The sequence below is a fragment of the Callorhinchus milii genome, unplaced genomic scaffold (assembly GCF_018977255.1).
Source record: "Callorhinchus milii isolate IMCB2004 unplaced genomic scaffold, IMCB_Cmil_1.0 Scaffold4, whole genome shotgun sequence".
Taxonomy (NCBI): Eukaryota; Metazoa; Chordata; class Chondrichthyes; order Chimaeriformes; family Callorhinchidae; genus Callorhinchus; species Callorhinchus milii.
In genome coordinates this window covers 10,751,346-10,769,573 of record NW_024704745.1, presented here as the reverse complement: position 1 = coordinate 10,769,573, position 18,228 = coordinate 10,751,346, and the positions used below count along the sequence as shown (strand labels likewise).

Genomic DNA, 18,228 nt, shown 5'->3' with positions numbered 1-18,228 from the left:
TACCTCCTCTGTTATCTTCACCTAGGCACACTTTCCTGTTTCACAAGTTGTAATACAATTTATGCTTGTATCGCACCTTTCATCTTGGGAGGACTGTTTGAAGCACTTAGAATGTAGAGTAAGAAATGTGCAATTATCGTATTGTTTGCTCCACCACAATTTGCACTTGTATAGCGCCCTGCGCGTGGGGTAGCGTCCCAGAGAGCTTTACAAATGTTGGGATTCCACCTGAGTCTAGATTTACTCTTTATAAAACATTTTAGTGCATCTAGAATACGGCCAATTGTTGAATTCAGTCTCAACTTGAAGTTAAGGTGGAATCCTGTAGCTCACAAGCTAGAGCACTTGCCTCGCAAGCGAGAGACCTGGGTTCGATTCCCCGTCAGGGTAAAATGTTGGGCAAGTTTCCTTACTCCACATGTCTCTGTTTACCTAGCAGTATGTAGGAACCCGGTTGTTATACGATTGGCGGATTGCTTTTCCGTGGCTAATAATTCCTTAAAATGTTTTTTAAAATCGGTCACTCAATCCACGACTGCTTGTGGGACACTGCTGTGTGCAATTGGCTGCCGCATTTTGCCTACAAAAATAATTAACTTTACAGTATTTTTTGTGGAGCGCTTTGAGACGTCTTGAAGACGCTTTATCAAATGCAAGGTTTTTTTTATTATTATTGATTTGATCCCGGTAAAGGGAACTTACAGAAATTTTCTTTGTTAATGTGTTAATCATGATTAACCTTTCCTATGCCTCTGATGCCAAAACGAATTGGTGCAAACCTTTCAGTGTGAGAACTCTGTCATTAGCACAAACAACCACAAATGAATCCTATTTAGCTTCTTTCTGACTACTTTCCTTTCATCATTATGTTTTGTTAAAAGAGTGACTCATAAGTCAAGTGATAAATGACACAAATTTCAGTACTTGATGGTCTTATTTCACTTCGTTTGGGTGTTTTGATTTAAAGTTAAACTTGAAATTCAACTTCTGTAATTAATGGGAATAGCTGATAAAACAGATTCACACTGAGTGAAAGTGACTGCCTTGTGTATTACAGGTATAATTTGGCAGAATGTTGTTGAGAATTAACCTATCACTCGGGTATTGTACTTCTTAGATGCCTGATAATATTTTGTAATCTTAGATAAGATTTTCTTTTTCAGATTATCATTTTGTTGAGCTGTGATTAGAGTACAAGCAGATACTTGGTGAACTTCTACCAGGGATGTTGGAGCGTGGATGATTTGCCAGGTGTTGCTGTTGGAGGTAATTTGGAGCATTCTAAAAAGAATTGGACAAATACATGGAAAGAGGGTGTATCTGAGGATATGAAAAAGAGCTGAGAGGTCAGGCTGGCACTCTCACCTCTGAGTCAGAAGGTTGTTTGTTTAAGCCCCACATTAAGAGTCTAAGCTCAGTCTAGGTTGACATCAGTGCAGCGCTGGGGGAGCTGGCGTTGTGTTGACTGAGGTGCCATCATTCAGATAAGATATTTTGCCAAGTTCCCGATTTGCCTGTTTGAGTGGATGTTAAAGATCCTGGGACATCATTTTAAAGGAGTTTCTCTCATTGTCCTGGTCAACAATCCCTCAGACAAAATTGGTCATTCATTTCATAGCTTTTTCTCAACCACTGAGTTCAAGTTGGCCAGGACATCTAATGCTTTGCTAATATTTGGCTTGATTTCAGAGATTTTTGATTTTCCCAAATCTCCATTTCCCCCATTTTGTATCTAGTTTTTATTTGTATCTAGTTTTCACCTTCCTGATGTATTTGGTTGTGTTTTTTTGACTGAAAAATTAAACCCATAAGAACTGCAAAATATCCAGACTTTTATTTTGTAGATTTAACAACTTTAATGATATTTATGAATAGCATGAACAATGACTTTAATATGTCATAAGTTAGTCAACAATTTTATATATGAAATGATATATTTAGACCTATAAAATCTATACTAGTTGCTTATTGTCCAAGTAAAACTAGTAACATAATATGTTGGTGTCCTTTAGCTGTGAAAGTCTTGTCATTTCAATGATTTATACAGTAAGCCTACTTAGAATAGCTCTCATTCATGTAGTTCCAAAATTATTTCCAGCGAAAGTTAAATGGTGCTTTTCCAGACATGCATGAACAAATATATCGTAATCTAGTGAGGAGCACTTAATCACTTCTCTCTGCGTTCTGTTTCACTTGGTTGCCCCATTTACACAAGCCTTAGACAAATTCTTTCTTCTTTGTTTTATTATTTGTTTTATTTTCTTGAGGGATTATTATCAGTCATGTGGAAATTACCTTACAGAATGTATTGTGCTTAAAAAGTTAAATGAACTTCACTTGATGACAACAGGTAAGGCATGCCATTGGTTTTGTTCAGTTACTAACAATGCAGATTATGTTTTGTGCTATTCAGAATTTTTTGCCCCCAGATACAGGTGATTTTCTTTCTCCAGAGGGTTATTTTTGGTCTAACTCCATATGGGCTTTCTTCTTACTCTAGACTGGACTTGATTAGTTTATACCAAAATGGTATGCAGCTTCACAAATTCTGGGAAATAAATGTACTTGGTGGGGTTATCCCTTCAAAGAAAAAAAAATTAGCGACACAGTCCATGGCTATTTGTGGGACACTGCTGTGCACAATTGGCTGCCGCATTTTGCCCACAAAATAAACAGTCACTTCACTTTACAGTATATCCTGTGAAGCACTTTGAGACGTCTCGAAGATGTGATAAGACACTATATCAAATGTAAGCATTATTATTAAATCTACTAAATCCTTACAACTAATATAGCACTTTATTCTGTGGTTTTGTCATTTCATTGGTAATTGTAATGGTCGTTGGCTTTACTTTGATTTTGGTTTAAAATAAATGGATCAGATGTTAGTCAACTATAATTTAGCTTTAAATTATTTCCCCCTTGGCTTCACATAACCATCCAGATAAGTTTACTTTAGTTTTACTCAAAGATAATAAATTGAAGTTATTTTCTAACAAATAACAACAACAAGATTCCATTTATTGAGCGCCTTTCACGTCGGGAGGACGTCCCAAGGCGCTGGCCTTGGGACGAATAATGATATTGTATTTCAGTTAAAAATGTTCTTAGTTTTACTTTACCTCCAATTCAATCTTAGAAAAATGTGCTCATCGTCTTTTTAAAGAAAAAGCTCAATGGCACAGGATTAGAGCATTATCGTTCCTCATGTAGACCCACGTTCAGATTCAACCCTGACTCTTAAACTAAGAAACTGACAAAATCTTTGCCCCCCCCCGCCAAAAATAAAGTGCTAACCTGAAAATAGCCTGAACATAACTCTTAACACATGCATTTGAATCCACACTAGAATGTTCTGTATTTGCTTAAGAGTTGCCAAAGTTAACCAAATATAAAACTGGACAGGGGTAAGGATCATTTTGTAGTACTTTCTTATTTGCTGATGAGCTTTCATCTCATAACCACTGCTTTTATATTATTATGTTGTTGTTGGTATTATATCAAATGCAAGTATTATTATTACACAGGAGGAGAAAGAAAGTACATGCAATTTAAAACGTACATTTTACAGTTTTCTGAGAAATTCACGCAACAGGTAGAACAATACTTTAGCAATTCATATAATGCCACATCAAACATCATTGGACTTCACAGGATTTACTGTGTAACGACTATGGGTGTAAGATTCAACCCTATTTTTTCTTAGTGTAGCAAAGATTTTGCCCTATCAAATCTCTTGCCTTCGAGTCAGAAAGTTGTGGGTTCAAGTCCCACGATGGTACTTGGAATCACACTGTCTACGATTACACTCCAATGCAGTGCTGGGGCTGTGTTGCATTGTCAGAGGTGCCATCCTTTGGACTAGATGTTAAACCGAGGTCCCAGGTGTTCAGGTGGATGTTAAAGATGCCATGGCACTTTTCGAAAAGAGAAGGGAGTTTCTTCTGCTTTGACATTGCTGTATGCAATTGTGCATTTGTCATTCCATCTCACAGTAATTTCTGTGAAGTACTTTGAGACATTCTTCTGACGTGATAAGGTGCCATACGAAATGCAGGTATTAGTATTATTAATACCATCACTTTACAGGTGAGAACATGGTGCCTCATATATGGATAACGGTATACTGTGTGAGCAAATATTTCCAGGAAAATGTTACTGAGCAGCAGAGGAGGTGAATGGGTGACCTCCTTGGTGCACAGATCTCTAAACTCCTACATGCAGTACTAATGCCCTGTTGGCATGTATCATCAACCAAAAATAACAAAGCCATCTACTATGTACGGTACTGTCTATCCAGCAACACCAGCCTGAGTCAGTAGTCCTGCGCCTGCCATCACAAAGCAATTTGAGAAACAGACTATTGGAAATTTTCTCTGACTGTCCAGTGGATAAAACTACCACCTGGTCTCACAGTTATACATAGACCAGGATGGCACAGATTCAAATTCCAGTGTCACAACAAATTAAGTGTTTTGAGTGTATAGAGTTAATTGTGTCTTCTGTAGTTTTGTACTTTGGGGTTTGATAAGCGATCTCGCTGGTTAACATCTCTGGCCATGAACATAATCCTCAAGTCACGTTTGTAAAATACAAGGCTGAAGTCCCTTTAAGATCCCACATTTTGGGAGCTCAGGACAATCCTGTATGTACTGTTGTTTACTGCACCTCAGCTGATAGGGAGTCGCAATAAAAATGGAAAGAATGCATTTGTGTACTTGAATACAAATCTAGCATTGTGAGCAGTTGTGATTGACTGGCTTCCTGCACCATGCATGCATGCAAATGCAGCCAGCCACACTACCCTGCAAGTGCACTGCATTTCGAGTAAAACTCAACAGGAGACCCACACTATAAGCAAACTTGAGGCTCCACTAGGGCACCTTATAATGGGGTTGACCCTGGAATATGTTTATGACTAAAATGTAACCGACATATGTACTGCTACCTATCTGAGCCTGGCTAACAATGAGGCAATCCAACGGAATCCACTATCCTTGGAGAGGACAACTGGAAGGGATTCCCACTCCTGATTACTATTCAGACTTCTGGAAGATGTGTATGTGTGTGTTTCAGTGTTGGGGGTGAGAGCAAGATTGGGTACAGCTTTGATGTTCTCCAAGGTTCAATGCAAGATTTAGAAATTAATGCCACTTATTTGCAATGCAATGAAACATAAGATTCTTGGTGTCTATGATTGTAGTAATAATTGATATAGCATCATATATATATATATAGCATAATATATATCATGAGGAAGTCTCAAAGCACTTCACAGGATTTATTGTAAAGCGTAGTGACTATTTTAGAGAGAAATGTAATGTTGGAGTCCTGTATCTCAGTGGTTAGAGCACTCGCCTTGCAAGTGAGAGACCTGGGTTCGATTCCCGGCAGGGCGAAACCTTGGGGAAGTTTCATTACTCCACACGCCTGATAATAATCCCTCAAGAAAAAAAAATAATAATTTGGTCACTTCAATCCACGACTGTTTGTGGGACACTGCTGTGCGCAATTGGCTGCCGCGTTTTGCCCACAGGATATACCGTCAATTCACTTTACAGTATATTCTGTGAAGCGCTTTGAGACGTCTAGAAGACGTGAAAAGCGCTATATCAAATGCAAGGATTATTATTATTAAATGTGACTGCTAATTTGTGCTCAGCAATATCCCATAGTCATGAAGTGATTGATCAATTTTATTCAGGAAATTGCTGGCCAGGACAGTGGGAGAAACTCCCTATAGGCCCTTAAAATCACTTCTAAATCTTTGCATGTAATCTCAGTAGTGACTGTATATTTGTACATAAACAATATTTGTACACATATGCAATTTATGCCTGCAAGATCCCACGAACAATGATTAGGTGATTGACCATTTTATCGGATGTGAATCCCAGCTAACTGACTGAACAGGCGGGTGGCACCTCAGTTTGTCTCATCTCGAGAACAACAACTGACAATGTGTCACTCCTCCAGCAATGCGTGGGAGTAACAGCTTAGATTGTGGGACACTGAATGACGTGGGATTTTAACTCGGAAACTTCTAACCCTTCCAGGCTTGTTGAGGACACGTTTTGTGACTCGTGTTTGGTGTGACTCATAAAATTTCTAAAATGGTGAAGCCCCGTGGACCTGGTGAGATCTCTTGGTTTGAATTAGCACAAGTTACCAGCTGCTCAGTTTAGTTCAGCACATGTGCAACAGGCACTGTATTCAAGTAGATTTTGCTTGTATTTCCTGGATCAACCTCCGTGACCTGCCGACCCCTTATCAACCTGTCCGATCCCTCCACTCAGTGGGCTCTGGCCTGTTCCACTTCCTCTGCCCGGCCCACCCCACCATCGGCGGTCAGGTCTTCAGCCTCTTGGCCCCCATCCTTTGGATCTCCATCCCACATTCCCTTTGCTTCGCTCTCCCTTGCTTCCTTCAAGGCACGTCTCAACACCCTCCTCTTCAACCGTGCCTTCAGCCACCCTCTCTAGTTTCTCCCCTCCCTTATCTCCCCCCCCCCCCCCACCCTGCTTGGGTCCAAATCCCTGACTGTCCAGCACTTTGGGAAGTCCTCCTCATGTGAAAGGTGCTATATAAATGTAATTTTGTATTGAAAATGTGCAGTGCAAAATTCAGTCACAGTAAATGTAACAATGGTTTCTGTGAACTGAACTGATTAATCACAGTATGCAAGATTGTTGTTGTTGGAGGGCAGATGATATAGTGTTTGGTGCCTTATCTCATCTAAGTGGCAAGTGCAGCATTTCCTGTTAAGTCAAGACAGTGGTTAGAGATACAAGTTTTGCTGCTTACAAATTAAACCAACTTGTAGCTGAAACTGATGGCAAGTTGTCAACAAGTCTGAGTAATGGAGCAAACAGGATATTATAGAAATGTGAAATGTATCTTTCATTAAGACTCAAATCATGGCATTCGATTGGGAAATGTCGCTATGAGTTTTGTAATTCATCAACCTGAAGTTAAATTGAAATGACAAAACGTATTGGTCTACTTGTGTAGGTTTGAGTATAACTTGGTCAACAGTTTGTAAAGCTTTTCTGCATTCTTGAAGACTGCGTCTGTAATCCACTTAAGCAAATGTCTGTCTTTTGATCCCATTTCAGGAGACACAAAGCGCTCAAAAGCGCTTACAGAGAGCTCAAAATGGGCAGTGGGCCATAAGAACTTAGAGCCCTGAAACCAGAGGAAACTGTGGTGGAAAGGTTTGGGCTGGAGAGTTGGAGGCTGAGAGCAAACTGATGATCCTAGTAAGTGGTCTTTCCTATATTCTGTTGTTTATTGAAACTTAGCTGATGGGGAGTAAAAATGGAAAGCATGCATTGCCCATGTATGGGCTTTCTTGTACTTGGAAATGAGCAACAGCAGCATTATGACATTCTATCAGCAGAATCGCTTCGTCTTGAAACGCAGAACATTATAGCACCATATTTTGTATCATCCACTCAGACACAGGTCTAAATTCAGAGACTGTTACAATCTGAAAATTGTCAGTGTAGGAGTACTGGCTATATTTGTAGGAGTTGAGTGTTGATCTTGCGACTAGACCTAAACTGATAACCTCATTCACATAGCCAGGTGTAGGAAGTAGCGAAATGCTACACTGCATCAATAGGATATGACCTTCTAAGGTTGTGTCTTAACGCATTTGGCTCAAGACATTTGTGGTTAAGCACTGAAATTTGGGTCGCACATCCACAGTTCCTCTCGCCCACAGGAGCTGTACAAGGAGCAAAATGGAAGCAAAAGCATTCTCAAATGCAATACATGTTACGTTTTAAAATGTTCTTAGCAGCAGCAGTGTAAACTTAGTTCGGCTTAGGGGGAAGGTTGACATCATGACTCCATTGTCAACTTTTGCGATCAATGGGTTTATTTAATTTAGTTTTGACCTCAAAGTACCAAAGGGAAAATAACAGATAATCATCAATATTTCTCAACTGTGTCTTGCTCCATTTGTATAATTACTTCTCATGTTTCAGTTAAAATGCATTCTCTTTAGGATCTTTGCACTATTTGCAGTTCTGTGATGGTGTCTGGTTTCACTTTCAATTGTTTTTTGTTATTTGCTTTGGTTAGTTATATAATCTTTGTGCCCTTAGTTAATCTATACTGTCGCTTTTGGGGTCCTACATTAGAATACATACATTAGAATGTACAGAAACAGGCCATTCGGCCCATCTGGTCTATGCTGGTGTTAATGCTCCACATGAGCCTCCTCCTGCCCTTCCTCAACTAAGTCTTCAAGCATAACCTTCTATTCCTTTCTCCCTCATGTTCCTATTTAGTTTTCCCTTAACTACACCTATGCTATTTGCCTCAACAACTCCTTGTGGTAGCATGTTCCACATTCCCACTACTCTCTGTGTAAAGAAATTTCTTCTAACTTCCCTATTTGATCTATTGTGACTATTTTATATTGATGGCCCCTGGTTTTGGTTTCCCCCACAATTGGAAACATCTTCCCTATGTCTACCCTATCAAAACCTTTCATTATTTTAAAGACCTCTATCAGGTCTTTACTCTTTTCAAGAAAAGAGTCCAAGTATGTTCAGCCTTTCCTGATAGGTATAACCTCTCAGTTCTGGGATCATCCTTGTGCATCTCCTTTGCACCCTCTCCAGTGCCTCTGCATCCCTTCTATAATGTGGGAACCAGAACTGCACACAGTATTCTAAGTGTGGTCTAACCAAGGTTCTGTAGAGGTTTACCATAACTTCCCTACTTTTCATCTCTATCCCTCTAGAAATGAGCCCCAATGTCTGGTTTGCTTTTTTTATGGCCTTATTAATCTGCGTTGATATTTTTAGTGAATTGTGCATCTATACCCCAAGGTGCCTTTGCTCTTCTACCCCATTTAGGGTTTTATTTTCCAAGATGTATGTAAGTAACTTCCTTCTTCCTTCTACCAAAATGTACCACCTCACACTTTTCTACATTGAAATGCATTTGCTTTTTAAATGGCAACTCAGTGGTTAAAGTACTCGCTTCACAAGCGAGAGACCTGGATTAGATTCCCAGCAGGACGAAAACTTGGGCAAGTTTCCTTACTCCACACACCTGATTATAATCCTTCAAGAAAAAGAACAATTCTAAATTCGTCACTTCAATTCACGACTGTTTGTGGGACACCTCTGTGCGCAATTGGCTGCCCCGTTTCGCCCACAAGTATAGTCAATTCGCTTTACAGAAATATTCTGTGAAGCGCTTTGAGACATCTAGAAGACGTGAAACATGCTATATCAAATTGCAAGGATTATTATTAGTAATCCCAACCTACAAGCGTAACTTTGCTTGAAATGAAAGCGTGTAGAATTGGAAATATTTTCCATTCATAAAACCAGATGGAAACTTGATACAATCGTGAGTCTAACCACATTACCTTTCTCTTACACAACTGATGAAAGAGCAGTTCATTCGGTGCTATGGCAACTGATAAGATTCCACAGGGTTTATCACCACAAGTCATCCATTATGTAAGAGGCCCAAACACCCCCACAACGTATTTAGAACACATCCTAAAACTGCTCACATATTTCCTTTTTTTTTGATATTTCTAGCTGTAACTGAAATACCTTGACCTGGTTTTATGACGTCTGCCTAAATGTGAGTTTGAATTTAATAATCACGGGCATCATTTTCTATCTCTTTCTTTAGACTCCAGTCGAACTTTGAAAAAGCAGCTATGGAACATTGGTAAGTTTAACAATTTCCAGCGGTAGCCAATCTTTTTGGTTAGCCAACAAAATCGATTTTTTTTCTTGATCATTTCTTGTTTAATGGCACAAATCAAGAAATATTCAACCAAGAAAAAAATGGAAACAGAACATTGATTTGTAACCCTCACCGAGACTTGTGCGAATGTTCGGCCACTTCTAGTCAGCCCCACAGGCACTTTAGAGTATCGCTCAAATCGGCTAGTCAGCCATTTCTCTGTTGGGCCTACTTTTAAGCATTTAAGTCTAACCAAAATAAGATATGGAAACGTGGAACGAAGAAATGCCATCGTAATGTATTTTTTTGAACACCCTATCTCAAAATTTTTGTTCTCAAAAATTAAATAGAAGGATTCATATAAACAACATTTTTTTAGGACTTCTTTTTGGAGCTTAAAGATAATATTCCCTGAATTTGTGCACATTATGTTCATAACCTCTTCCAATTATTTAAATTCATTCCAAACTGTTGCTTTAAAAATGTGTTTGTGGAAACTTATATTTTTAAAAAAAATCTGGTTCCACAGGTTAATCCTTGCATTTAATAAGCACCTTATGTCATGTCCAGTGCTTTATGGTATTTCATGCAAAGTATAGTAACTGCCCAGAGTGCTATCAACCAAGCCAGGCTGACACTATTGTGGATTGTAGTGTGTTGTGGGAGCGGAAACAATCAAATCTATACTTATTACTTTATAGGACTCAATCTTAGTACTGTCCACCTAATACTATTTTCCGCTTGTTTCCACAAGTTTTAATATAAGGTTTTTTTTCCCTAATTATACCAGAGATCTCAATCGATAATTAGGACAGACTCCATCGTGGATATTAAGAGTGTGCAGAACATATGAAATTCAGATATCAAGTCATCACAGGAAAGGTAATGTTTTATACCATAATCATCTTTAATTTCACTAAAATCACTACAATGCATGCAGCGTTCCATACTAAAGTTTCCATATGCACAGACACTAGTATACTATAATCCTTGCACTTGATATAGGACCTTATATTGATGAGTGTATCAGTGCTTCACAGGATATACTGTAACATTGTGTAATTTATATTTTGTTGACAAATGTCACAGCCAGTTTGTGCACATCAATGTCCCACAAACAGCCATGAAGTGAATGAGCAATTTTATTTGGGGGATTGTTGGCCAGGACTGCAAGGAAAACTATTCTCTTTTTGAATAGTGCCAAGGGATTTTTAACATCCACCTGAACAGTCTCAGTTTATCTGAAGGATTCCAATGAATTTACTCATGCCATACAGTACTCTGAACACTCCACACTGGTGCATCGAAAGAATAATACATAGTTGAATCCTGTGAGGCACTTTGAGATGTACTCATGATAATGAAAGATGCTATACCCACAGCAAGGAAATTAGACACCATTACTTTTCTACACTTAGTGTTTAAAAGAGTTAATTTTTAAAACAGAACATTTTCAATAGGATTTCACAAATTACTTATTACATATTCAAGACTGAGGTTGATAGATTTCTAAAGGATTAAGGGATACAGGGATAGGCCAGGTAAATGGAATTGGGTTAGAAGATCAGTTATGATCTTATTAAATGCTGGAGCAGGCTCGGGGGACCGAATGGCTTATTCCTGCTTCTACGTCTTATGGTCTTACTTTATGTGCAGCATGTTCTTCAACCCATAAACACGCATGAAACAAGCAAGTGATCCCACAAAAGGTTGCAGCATTGCCTCAGATTATTTTGTATATTATAATAACACACACGCATACATAGTACATTCACCTACAAAATATACAGCCACCAGTACGTTGAGGTTTCAACAATAAGGCACATTATAAAATGTACTTATGTAATGGAAAAATAGCTTTACATATTAGCTGTAAATAGCATTAACCTGTAACAAATGAGTCACAATGAACATTCTTCAATATGCTTTTCTTACAGAACATTTCATGGCAGAGGAATGTTTCTATGCGGGAGTCCCGGGAATTCTTGTGGCAGCACAACATGAAGTCTGCAAGTTGGGCAAGTCCTCTGCTCTTTCAGCCATGGCCCAATACACTGTTTTTGAAAAAAAAACTTCAACATCATTAAGGCTATACAACATTTACAAGCCAGCAAGCAAAGCAAACTTACAATCTTACTTAAAATCTCAAGCTTCTCAAACACAAGCAAAAGGCAACAGAACCTAGAAACGTCAAAGGTAAAACACGGTAAACTCCTGATATATTGTCACTCCAAGGGAAAAGAGCTCAGTGACTATATCCAGGGTGACTGTAGGTAAGACTCCTCCAAGGCCACTAAAGGATGCTGTGGCTGGAAGGACCTCTATCAACGCACACTATGCCTGTGCAGAGCAAGGCGCTGGCAGTGTGATAGAGCGGCCCTGATTCCCACACCGTCAGGTTATTTGTTAAAACTTGTTTAAGTTAAGTGCAGTATGTTTATGTATAGGCATATGTGTCTATAAAAACTTTGTAGTTTCAGCTCATTTTAATAACCCACATTTCTCATACTTTATCAGGCAGGATCTCACAGAAGACAAGGTCTAAAATTTCTACTCGCAGAGGTCTTGCCACAACACTCAAAACAGCTGCCATGCGGCTCACTGAGCTTCCCTGGCGCACGATGTAGGTAAAGTTCATTCCTGATGATATAATCTGATATTTTACTTACTGTGTTATACAGAATGTGACTTTATACATTGTAAGTGAATGATGAAATAAGGGGGGGGGTCCCTTATTCACATTTTGCATGGGAAGGGGTTAAGATTGACAGCATGATGATAGAAGCCACGTGATATGACAGGGTCTTATTATAACTGTAACGTCCTTTAAGGGATTGTGTAGCCAGCACGGTGACGGGTAAGACATTTTTTCAAGTTCAGGGTCTTATGTATCACAGAGTTGCATCGTAGGCAATTGCCAAAAGCAAGGCAAAGTTTTAGAAAAAAAGTTACCACTGTGAGTTATCATTTTTGAATACCCCCGTGTGACTGTAAAGAATATCACAAACAAAACCCTCACAGAAGGCACATAACATCACTTTCACCTCGAAACAGATTTGGGAGACCTTTGGGGGAAAACCTGTGGTTTAATGATAAAGGTGGTCCCCAACAGTGTTATGGTGAAAAGTTTACTGCAACTAGGTCAGCTGGGAGAACACTTCTTGCACATACCAGGGCAACTTGTTTGGCATTTGTTATGCAGGCAAGGTCCTGTTTATCTATAATCAAAAGGGTTTCCACCTACTCATGACTAAGTGCCTCCCTGAAACCAGTACTTTAATATTAGGAGTTGAGTATATAGCAGTCTGACAGCTTACTCTCCCATCACAACATTGTCCTCACACAATTGTATGTCCAAGATAGATAGCTCATGTGTGAACTCACGCACCAGTACATAATACAGTAGAATCTCCGTTTGTGAGCACTTCATTCAATCAGAGTAACTCACAATTTAGGTCTTTTCAGTTTCCCCCCCCTCTCCCCCCCTACCACTCTATTTGAACCTATAGTATTTGATTGTGGCCAAAATTTGCTCATGAAAGAGCCTCATAACAGCAAAATAATTATCACTTAAGCATTCAAACGCTATTCTACCACACCACCCGTTTCAGAATTTGGCAGAAAGTCTTTTGTTGCAAGATAGCTAAACTATTTAGAATATCCCTATTTTCACTTGTTTTACTTAAAGCAGGTTGATTTTAAATTGTAAGTTTTCACGCTTGAATATTTGTACCAATTGGAAACGGTCCATATTTACCACACAGGACTTACAAATCAAGATAAGAAATAACCATACCTGTGAGTGGAATTTGTGAGCACATGGCAATGCTAGGATCGATTCAGAAGAGAATTCTTCATGACAGATCACACAAGGTTCTTGCTCTTCAGTCTATTAAAAAAACAAGACTCACTTAAAAACAAATCTAGTGCATAATAATGGAGATTGCAATAAATCTGACCAGACCCTAGTACTTTCAACTAATTTAACTTGTTGCAATCTGTTAACATCTAGCCCTTTGACAATTGTAGTATAAATTAAACAAGATTATATTTTTGCTCCGTGCATTTCTGTATTTCTATGTCAACTGTAAAGCTCGTCATTGTTGGAAATGTGACAAATAAATAGGTCATTCATTTTGAAAGTGCATAAGGTACTGAAAGGCTTAAAATAGTTTCAAACCAAACTAAACATGATAGAAGCAGAAGTACAACAGAGCCCTGTTAAAATCTGCTTCCGTTAGATTGTGCCTTTACTTAATGTGGATCTGAAGTCTGCTTCTTGAACACAATGCCAAATAACCATGGACAACACTGTCTGCAGGTGCAGAGACACCAGTCGTGATCAGTGTTACCAAGTTGCAAAAGTGGTTACTGTTGAAGGTGTCCTGCTATAGTGAGATTTTACAGACCAACTACTGTCAACAGGACTCAACTGTAGTCTATCCCTGGTGGATCTTGCTAAGCAGGCTTACCGATTTTTGCATCCCTGAGAAGGCAAAATCTTTTGTGATTATAAACAAATGCAGTACGTTAGTAACTTCACAGCCTGGTGCTCAAGTTAGGAATAAGACCCATTAGGGCTTTGGCAAGAAAACCAGCCAAGCTACTCAGGCTTCCCTGGATTTTTTGTTTGTTTAAACTGACAATAATCTAATGGTCTGAAAGTTGGTTTGTTTCCATTAATAAACCATTCTATTGTTAAATATTTTTCTTAATAGAAAAAAACTCTGCAATATCCTCTGTAAATATTTACATATGCACAGTGGTTTTCCATGACATTAAGTGTATATTACCATTGTCCTTGCTCCCTCCCATGATACAGGTCCCTGCTGCCTGAGTGAACGCCAGACAGACTGTGGAGGATTATTTTGACGATTGTTGCTACTCTGCAGTGGAGAAAGAAATATTGACTGATCCGGTAATCTTGCCCTTAAACTGTACATACCAACCAAATGCTATAAAAAGCAGAATTGTTCAGACATACCTCAGAGAGTTTTGCTTCCACTAATCGTGCTACTTTATTAATCATGTCATCAAAGGACAATCCTGAGAGAGATCCACCATTTGAATGCTTTACTTCTTTCAGAAATTCAGTTAATGAAACCCTAAAATGAAAAAATAAAATGTTTTTCTCCATCCTAAATATTCCTTTAAAACAAAATAGTAATTCCTAGCTGATTATATTCGTAATTCTGTTTGATGGCAAATTGTTTCAAACCATGCAGCCAGCCCAACTATTTGCACCATTGAAAGTTAAATTGGTTGATAAATTGCCTAACTTTGGGGTTTGTGCTTCTAACTGAAGCCCTCACTGACAAAGAACAAAGTTACTGATCAGCAGAGATTAATACATTCACTGCCAAAGGTCATTAAATTTACCACCAGGTGTAGAAGAATAACCTCCCACATGTTTCACTTTTGAGCAACAATGAAACCTGATCTTTCCTTTTTTTTAAAAACTCACCAGAAGCATTTTTGTCAGTCAGTTGCTAATACAGTAACAGTTGCATAAGTCATGTCAATCAGGACCATAACATTTAATGACTTATGCGAATGCTAATTTGCAGGTAAATTATAAAGTCAAATAAAATCCGATTTAATCATTCATTGACATTGCACACTTGTAATTCAACGCAGCCAGTAAGTGCGCATGCGGTGACAGGTCGAACCTACATTTCCGTGATTCAGTGCGTCTTGACCCATCGCCAAATGCCACTTACCAGCAAGCATTGGAATTGGATCGATTGTAGAAAATTAAGTACTTTGATTCTCATTAAGCATACATTGAGGGATCCAGACCGTTTCCCACGATTCAATACAGCTGGTAAGTGCAGGAGTAATGGAGGGTCGGGGAATAGTATTACGAGTTAGGAGGTGATTAATATGAGAAGTGCAAAGAAATCCAAGTGGTTTTGATAAGAAATTGAGTGGGACTCAAGTGAATGTACGACTTAGGCAATTGTAAGATTTATAAAGATAAGACTTATGCAAGTTTTACTGTATTAACCTGGTGAACTGTGGGTAGGATCTCAATAGTTTCTCCATAATTCTTTCTAAGCTGTTCTTTCCACGGGCTCCCATTGTTGCCAATGATGCTCCTCCGCCCGTCTGCACGAGTTGTTGGGATGGTGCCTGTTCAGATACTGGTGCTATTGCTTGGCTCTGTGGATTGAGGTACGAGTAAAATATAAGGGCTAAAGCAAATGAACATACATCCAGCACAGACATCCTTTTTATACCAAGGAGATTTGCTTAGGTTGATACAGTTAGTTGCTTAATAGACATTAGGTGCACTGTAGAACTGGTGGACCAGCTCATAATGAGGTGGAGTGGTAGCATGTGGTTTTGTCCTCCATGAATTCCTTAGCCAACCATCCACTGTTGAATTTTAAACCTATCACTTCACTGTGGGGAGAAACAACCACATATTTGCAACTAACTGATTCAGAGTAAGAATGGTAGAGCAGATTTGTTCCAACCTCTCAACCACAGATAGTAACATGGGGCAACGGAAGGGATAAAAACATATTTACCCTCAATATTTACAACAACACACAGACTTAGTTAAGAATCGGACACTTTTAACTGCTGGTGAATCTGAAATCACACCTGGTTATATGGCCCAATTTAGGCTAGTCTTCCCTGTTTAAAGTAAATTATTTATTCCCACCTGTTCTTGTATAGCAGCAGAAACCTCTGGTGTTCTTGCAGCAACAGAAAAGGGTGTGTTGACAGGCTTGGCCTGCCTGACCCCATGGTTCTGCACATTACTAGTCTTTGCTTGTAAATGCTGTTCAAGAAAATGCTTCATCTGCAAAGAAGAAAGTCAAATCTGTGCTTTTACTGTTCAAGCTTTTCAAACGTTTAATGAACACTATCTTAAAAATGCATCATTAAACCACATTACACTGGGTACCAACATTCATTCGGAGATTCATTTCCATGCTTCTTCACAGGATGAAGATCTGTACAGTGTAAAGTATTTTGTGAGACCACAGCAGCCAAGTTAGGCACAGTAATGTCCCACAAAAGGCCATGAAGTGAATGACCAAATTAACTGGGGAGTTGTTGGCTATAGCACCAGAAGCTCCCCTCTCTTTTTTGAGTAGTGCCATAGAATCTTTGACCATCCAACTGAACAGTCAGACTGGTTTCTGGTTTAACATTTCATCCAAATTACAATTCCATGTGCATAAGTACAGACCAATTGCTCAAAAAGGAAAATCACACCCAATTCCTAGTACTACATGTTTGATGGGATATGGGAAAGAAACTTACCACTACGTCAGGAGGTGGGGGAGGTGGAGGGATCTTTATTTGCGGTAGATTCTTCAGTTTGGCTCCGTTCTTCACTAGATTTATCTGATCATCAAACTGGTTCTAAAAATAAGCAAAGATGGTATAGAAATAAATATCAAATTTGAAATATATAAGGAATAATGATTAAAACACTGGACGCAACACATCTTAGCAATCAATGGTGGATTGTATGGAGAATCAATGATACAGAATCCAATGAAATCCATGTAAAGTACCTATAACCTGGAAGTAATTTCAAAACAGTGATATGTTCAATTTTAGTTGAACTAAATACAACTTCAGTTTCACTCATTCAGTTTATGCGGTCTTGTAGTACCACAATCACACCACTATCTTAGATCACTTCTAGAGAGGGGTTTTTCATGCTTACACGTGAACATTTCAGTTTGATGCTGGAACAATAAGCCCCAGAAAGTAAAATTGATTAATGAGTTCTCAATGGCAGCATTCTATTTAATTCTGGTCATTAAAGCTCCAAAATCTTGAAAATAGTAAAACAAAAGCAACAAGGAGAATACTAAGGCTTCGTCCAAATGCAAGGAGAGTTGATTATTTTGTTCAACGGGATGCCGATATTATTTCATGTTTAAGCCATAAATTCTTAAGCATTTGAAGATTATAGCAATGCACCATTTCACCTTTTAAAAACACATTTCTTCCAGGTTTTTTTTGCAAAACATAAAATCCCTTAAAAAGAAAACATCCAAAGATAACTGAGGTTTCTTATACCAGGTTGTGACCACAAATGAGCTGGAATTCACAGGTTTGAATTTACGACGAAGAATAGCTTTCGAAGACATTTACAAGAAACAAACTCACCTTTGTGAAATCGATCTTATTTCTTATATCAGCTAAAATTGCCTGCCAAGCATCAACCTTTGCACAAATTTGAGCAGACTCGGGATTCCTATTGAGCCATAGAACAAAGTTTCATTAGATTTCAACAACAACTGCATTTATATAGCACCTTTCACATGGGGCAGCACTTGCATATCTTGTTTCATTGGCATAAATCTGCACAAAATACTATTGGGTCATTATGTTGCCATTGATGTCCCGTACGGCTAGCTTCCTGCCAGCAAGCTGGCCAATCAGCAGGACTGGTGGCAGGTGGGGGTCTTATTTTATGGTCTTGAAACACCACATTATAAACGGGGGACTGACTGAATGCAATTAAGAATTCCA

General features: G+C 38.7%; 1 protein-coding gene and 1 long non-coding RNA gene across 3 annotated transcripts in view; one reads left to right on the top strand and one right to left on the bottom strand.

Moving 5' to 3' along the window:
- The first annotated feature begins 1,182 nt into the window (after positions 1 to 1,182).
- Positions 1,183 to 11,718, top strand: LOC103180138. Its single transcript, XR_488066.2, has 5 exons — positions 1,183 to 1,266; positions 7,116 to 7,259; positions 9,667 to 9,705; positions 10,514 to 10,605; positions 11,661 to 11,718. It is a non-coding gene; the product is annotated as an uncharacterized LOC103180138 (long non-coding RNA).
- Positions 10,610 to 18,228, bottom strand: part of LOC103180139 (E3 ubiquitin-protein ligase DZIP3) — a 28,007-nt gene continuing 20,388 nt past the window's right edge. For both annotated transcript variants that reach the window (XM_007895801.2, XM_007895802.2), the window contains exons 19-26: positions 17,863 to 17,950; positions 17,002 to 17,103; positions 16,394 to 16,534; positions 15,731 to 15,885; positions 14,708 to 14,828; positions 14,517 to 14,609; positions 13,520 to 13,612; positions 10,610 to 11,777 (exon numbers count right to left, since the gene is read on the bottom strand). In XM_007895801.2, the coding sequence (XP_007893992.2) occupies positions 11,667 to 11,777; positions 13,520 to 13,612; positions 14,517 to 14,609; positions 14,708 to 14,828; positions 15,731 to 15,885; positions 16,394 to 16,534; positions 17,002 to 17,103; positions 17,863 to 17,950 (904 nt within the window). In that variant the 3' untranslated portion in view covers positions 10,610 to 11,666. The remainder of the gene's footprint in view (positions 11,778 to 13,519; positions 13,613 to 14,516; positions 14,610 to 14,707; positions 14,829 to 15,730; positions 15,886 to 16,393; positions 16,535 to 17,001; positions 17,104 to 17,862; positions 17,951 to 18,228) is intronic.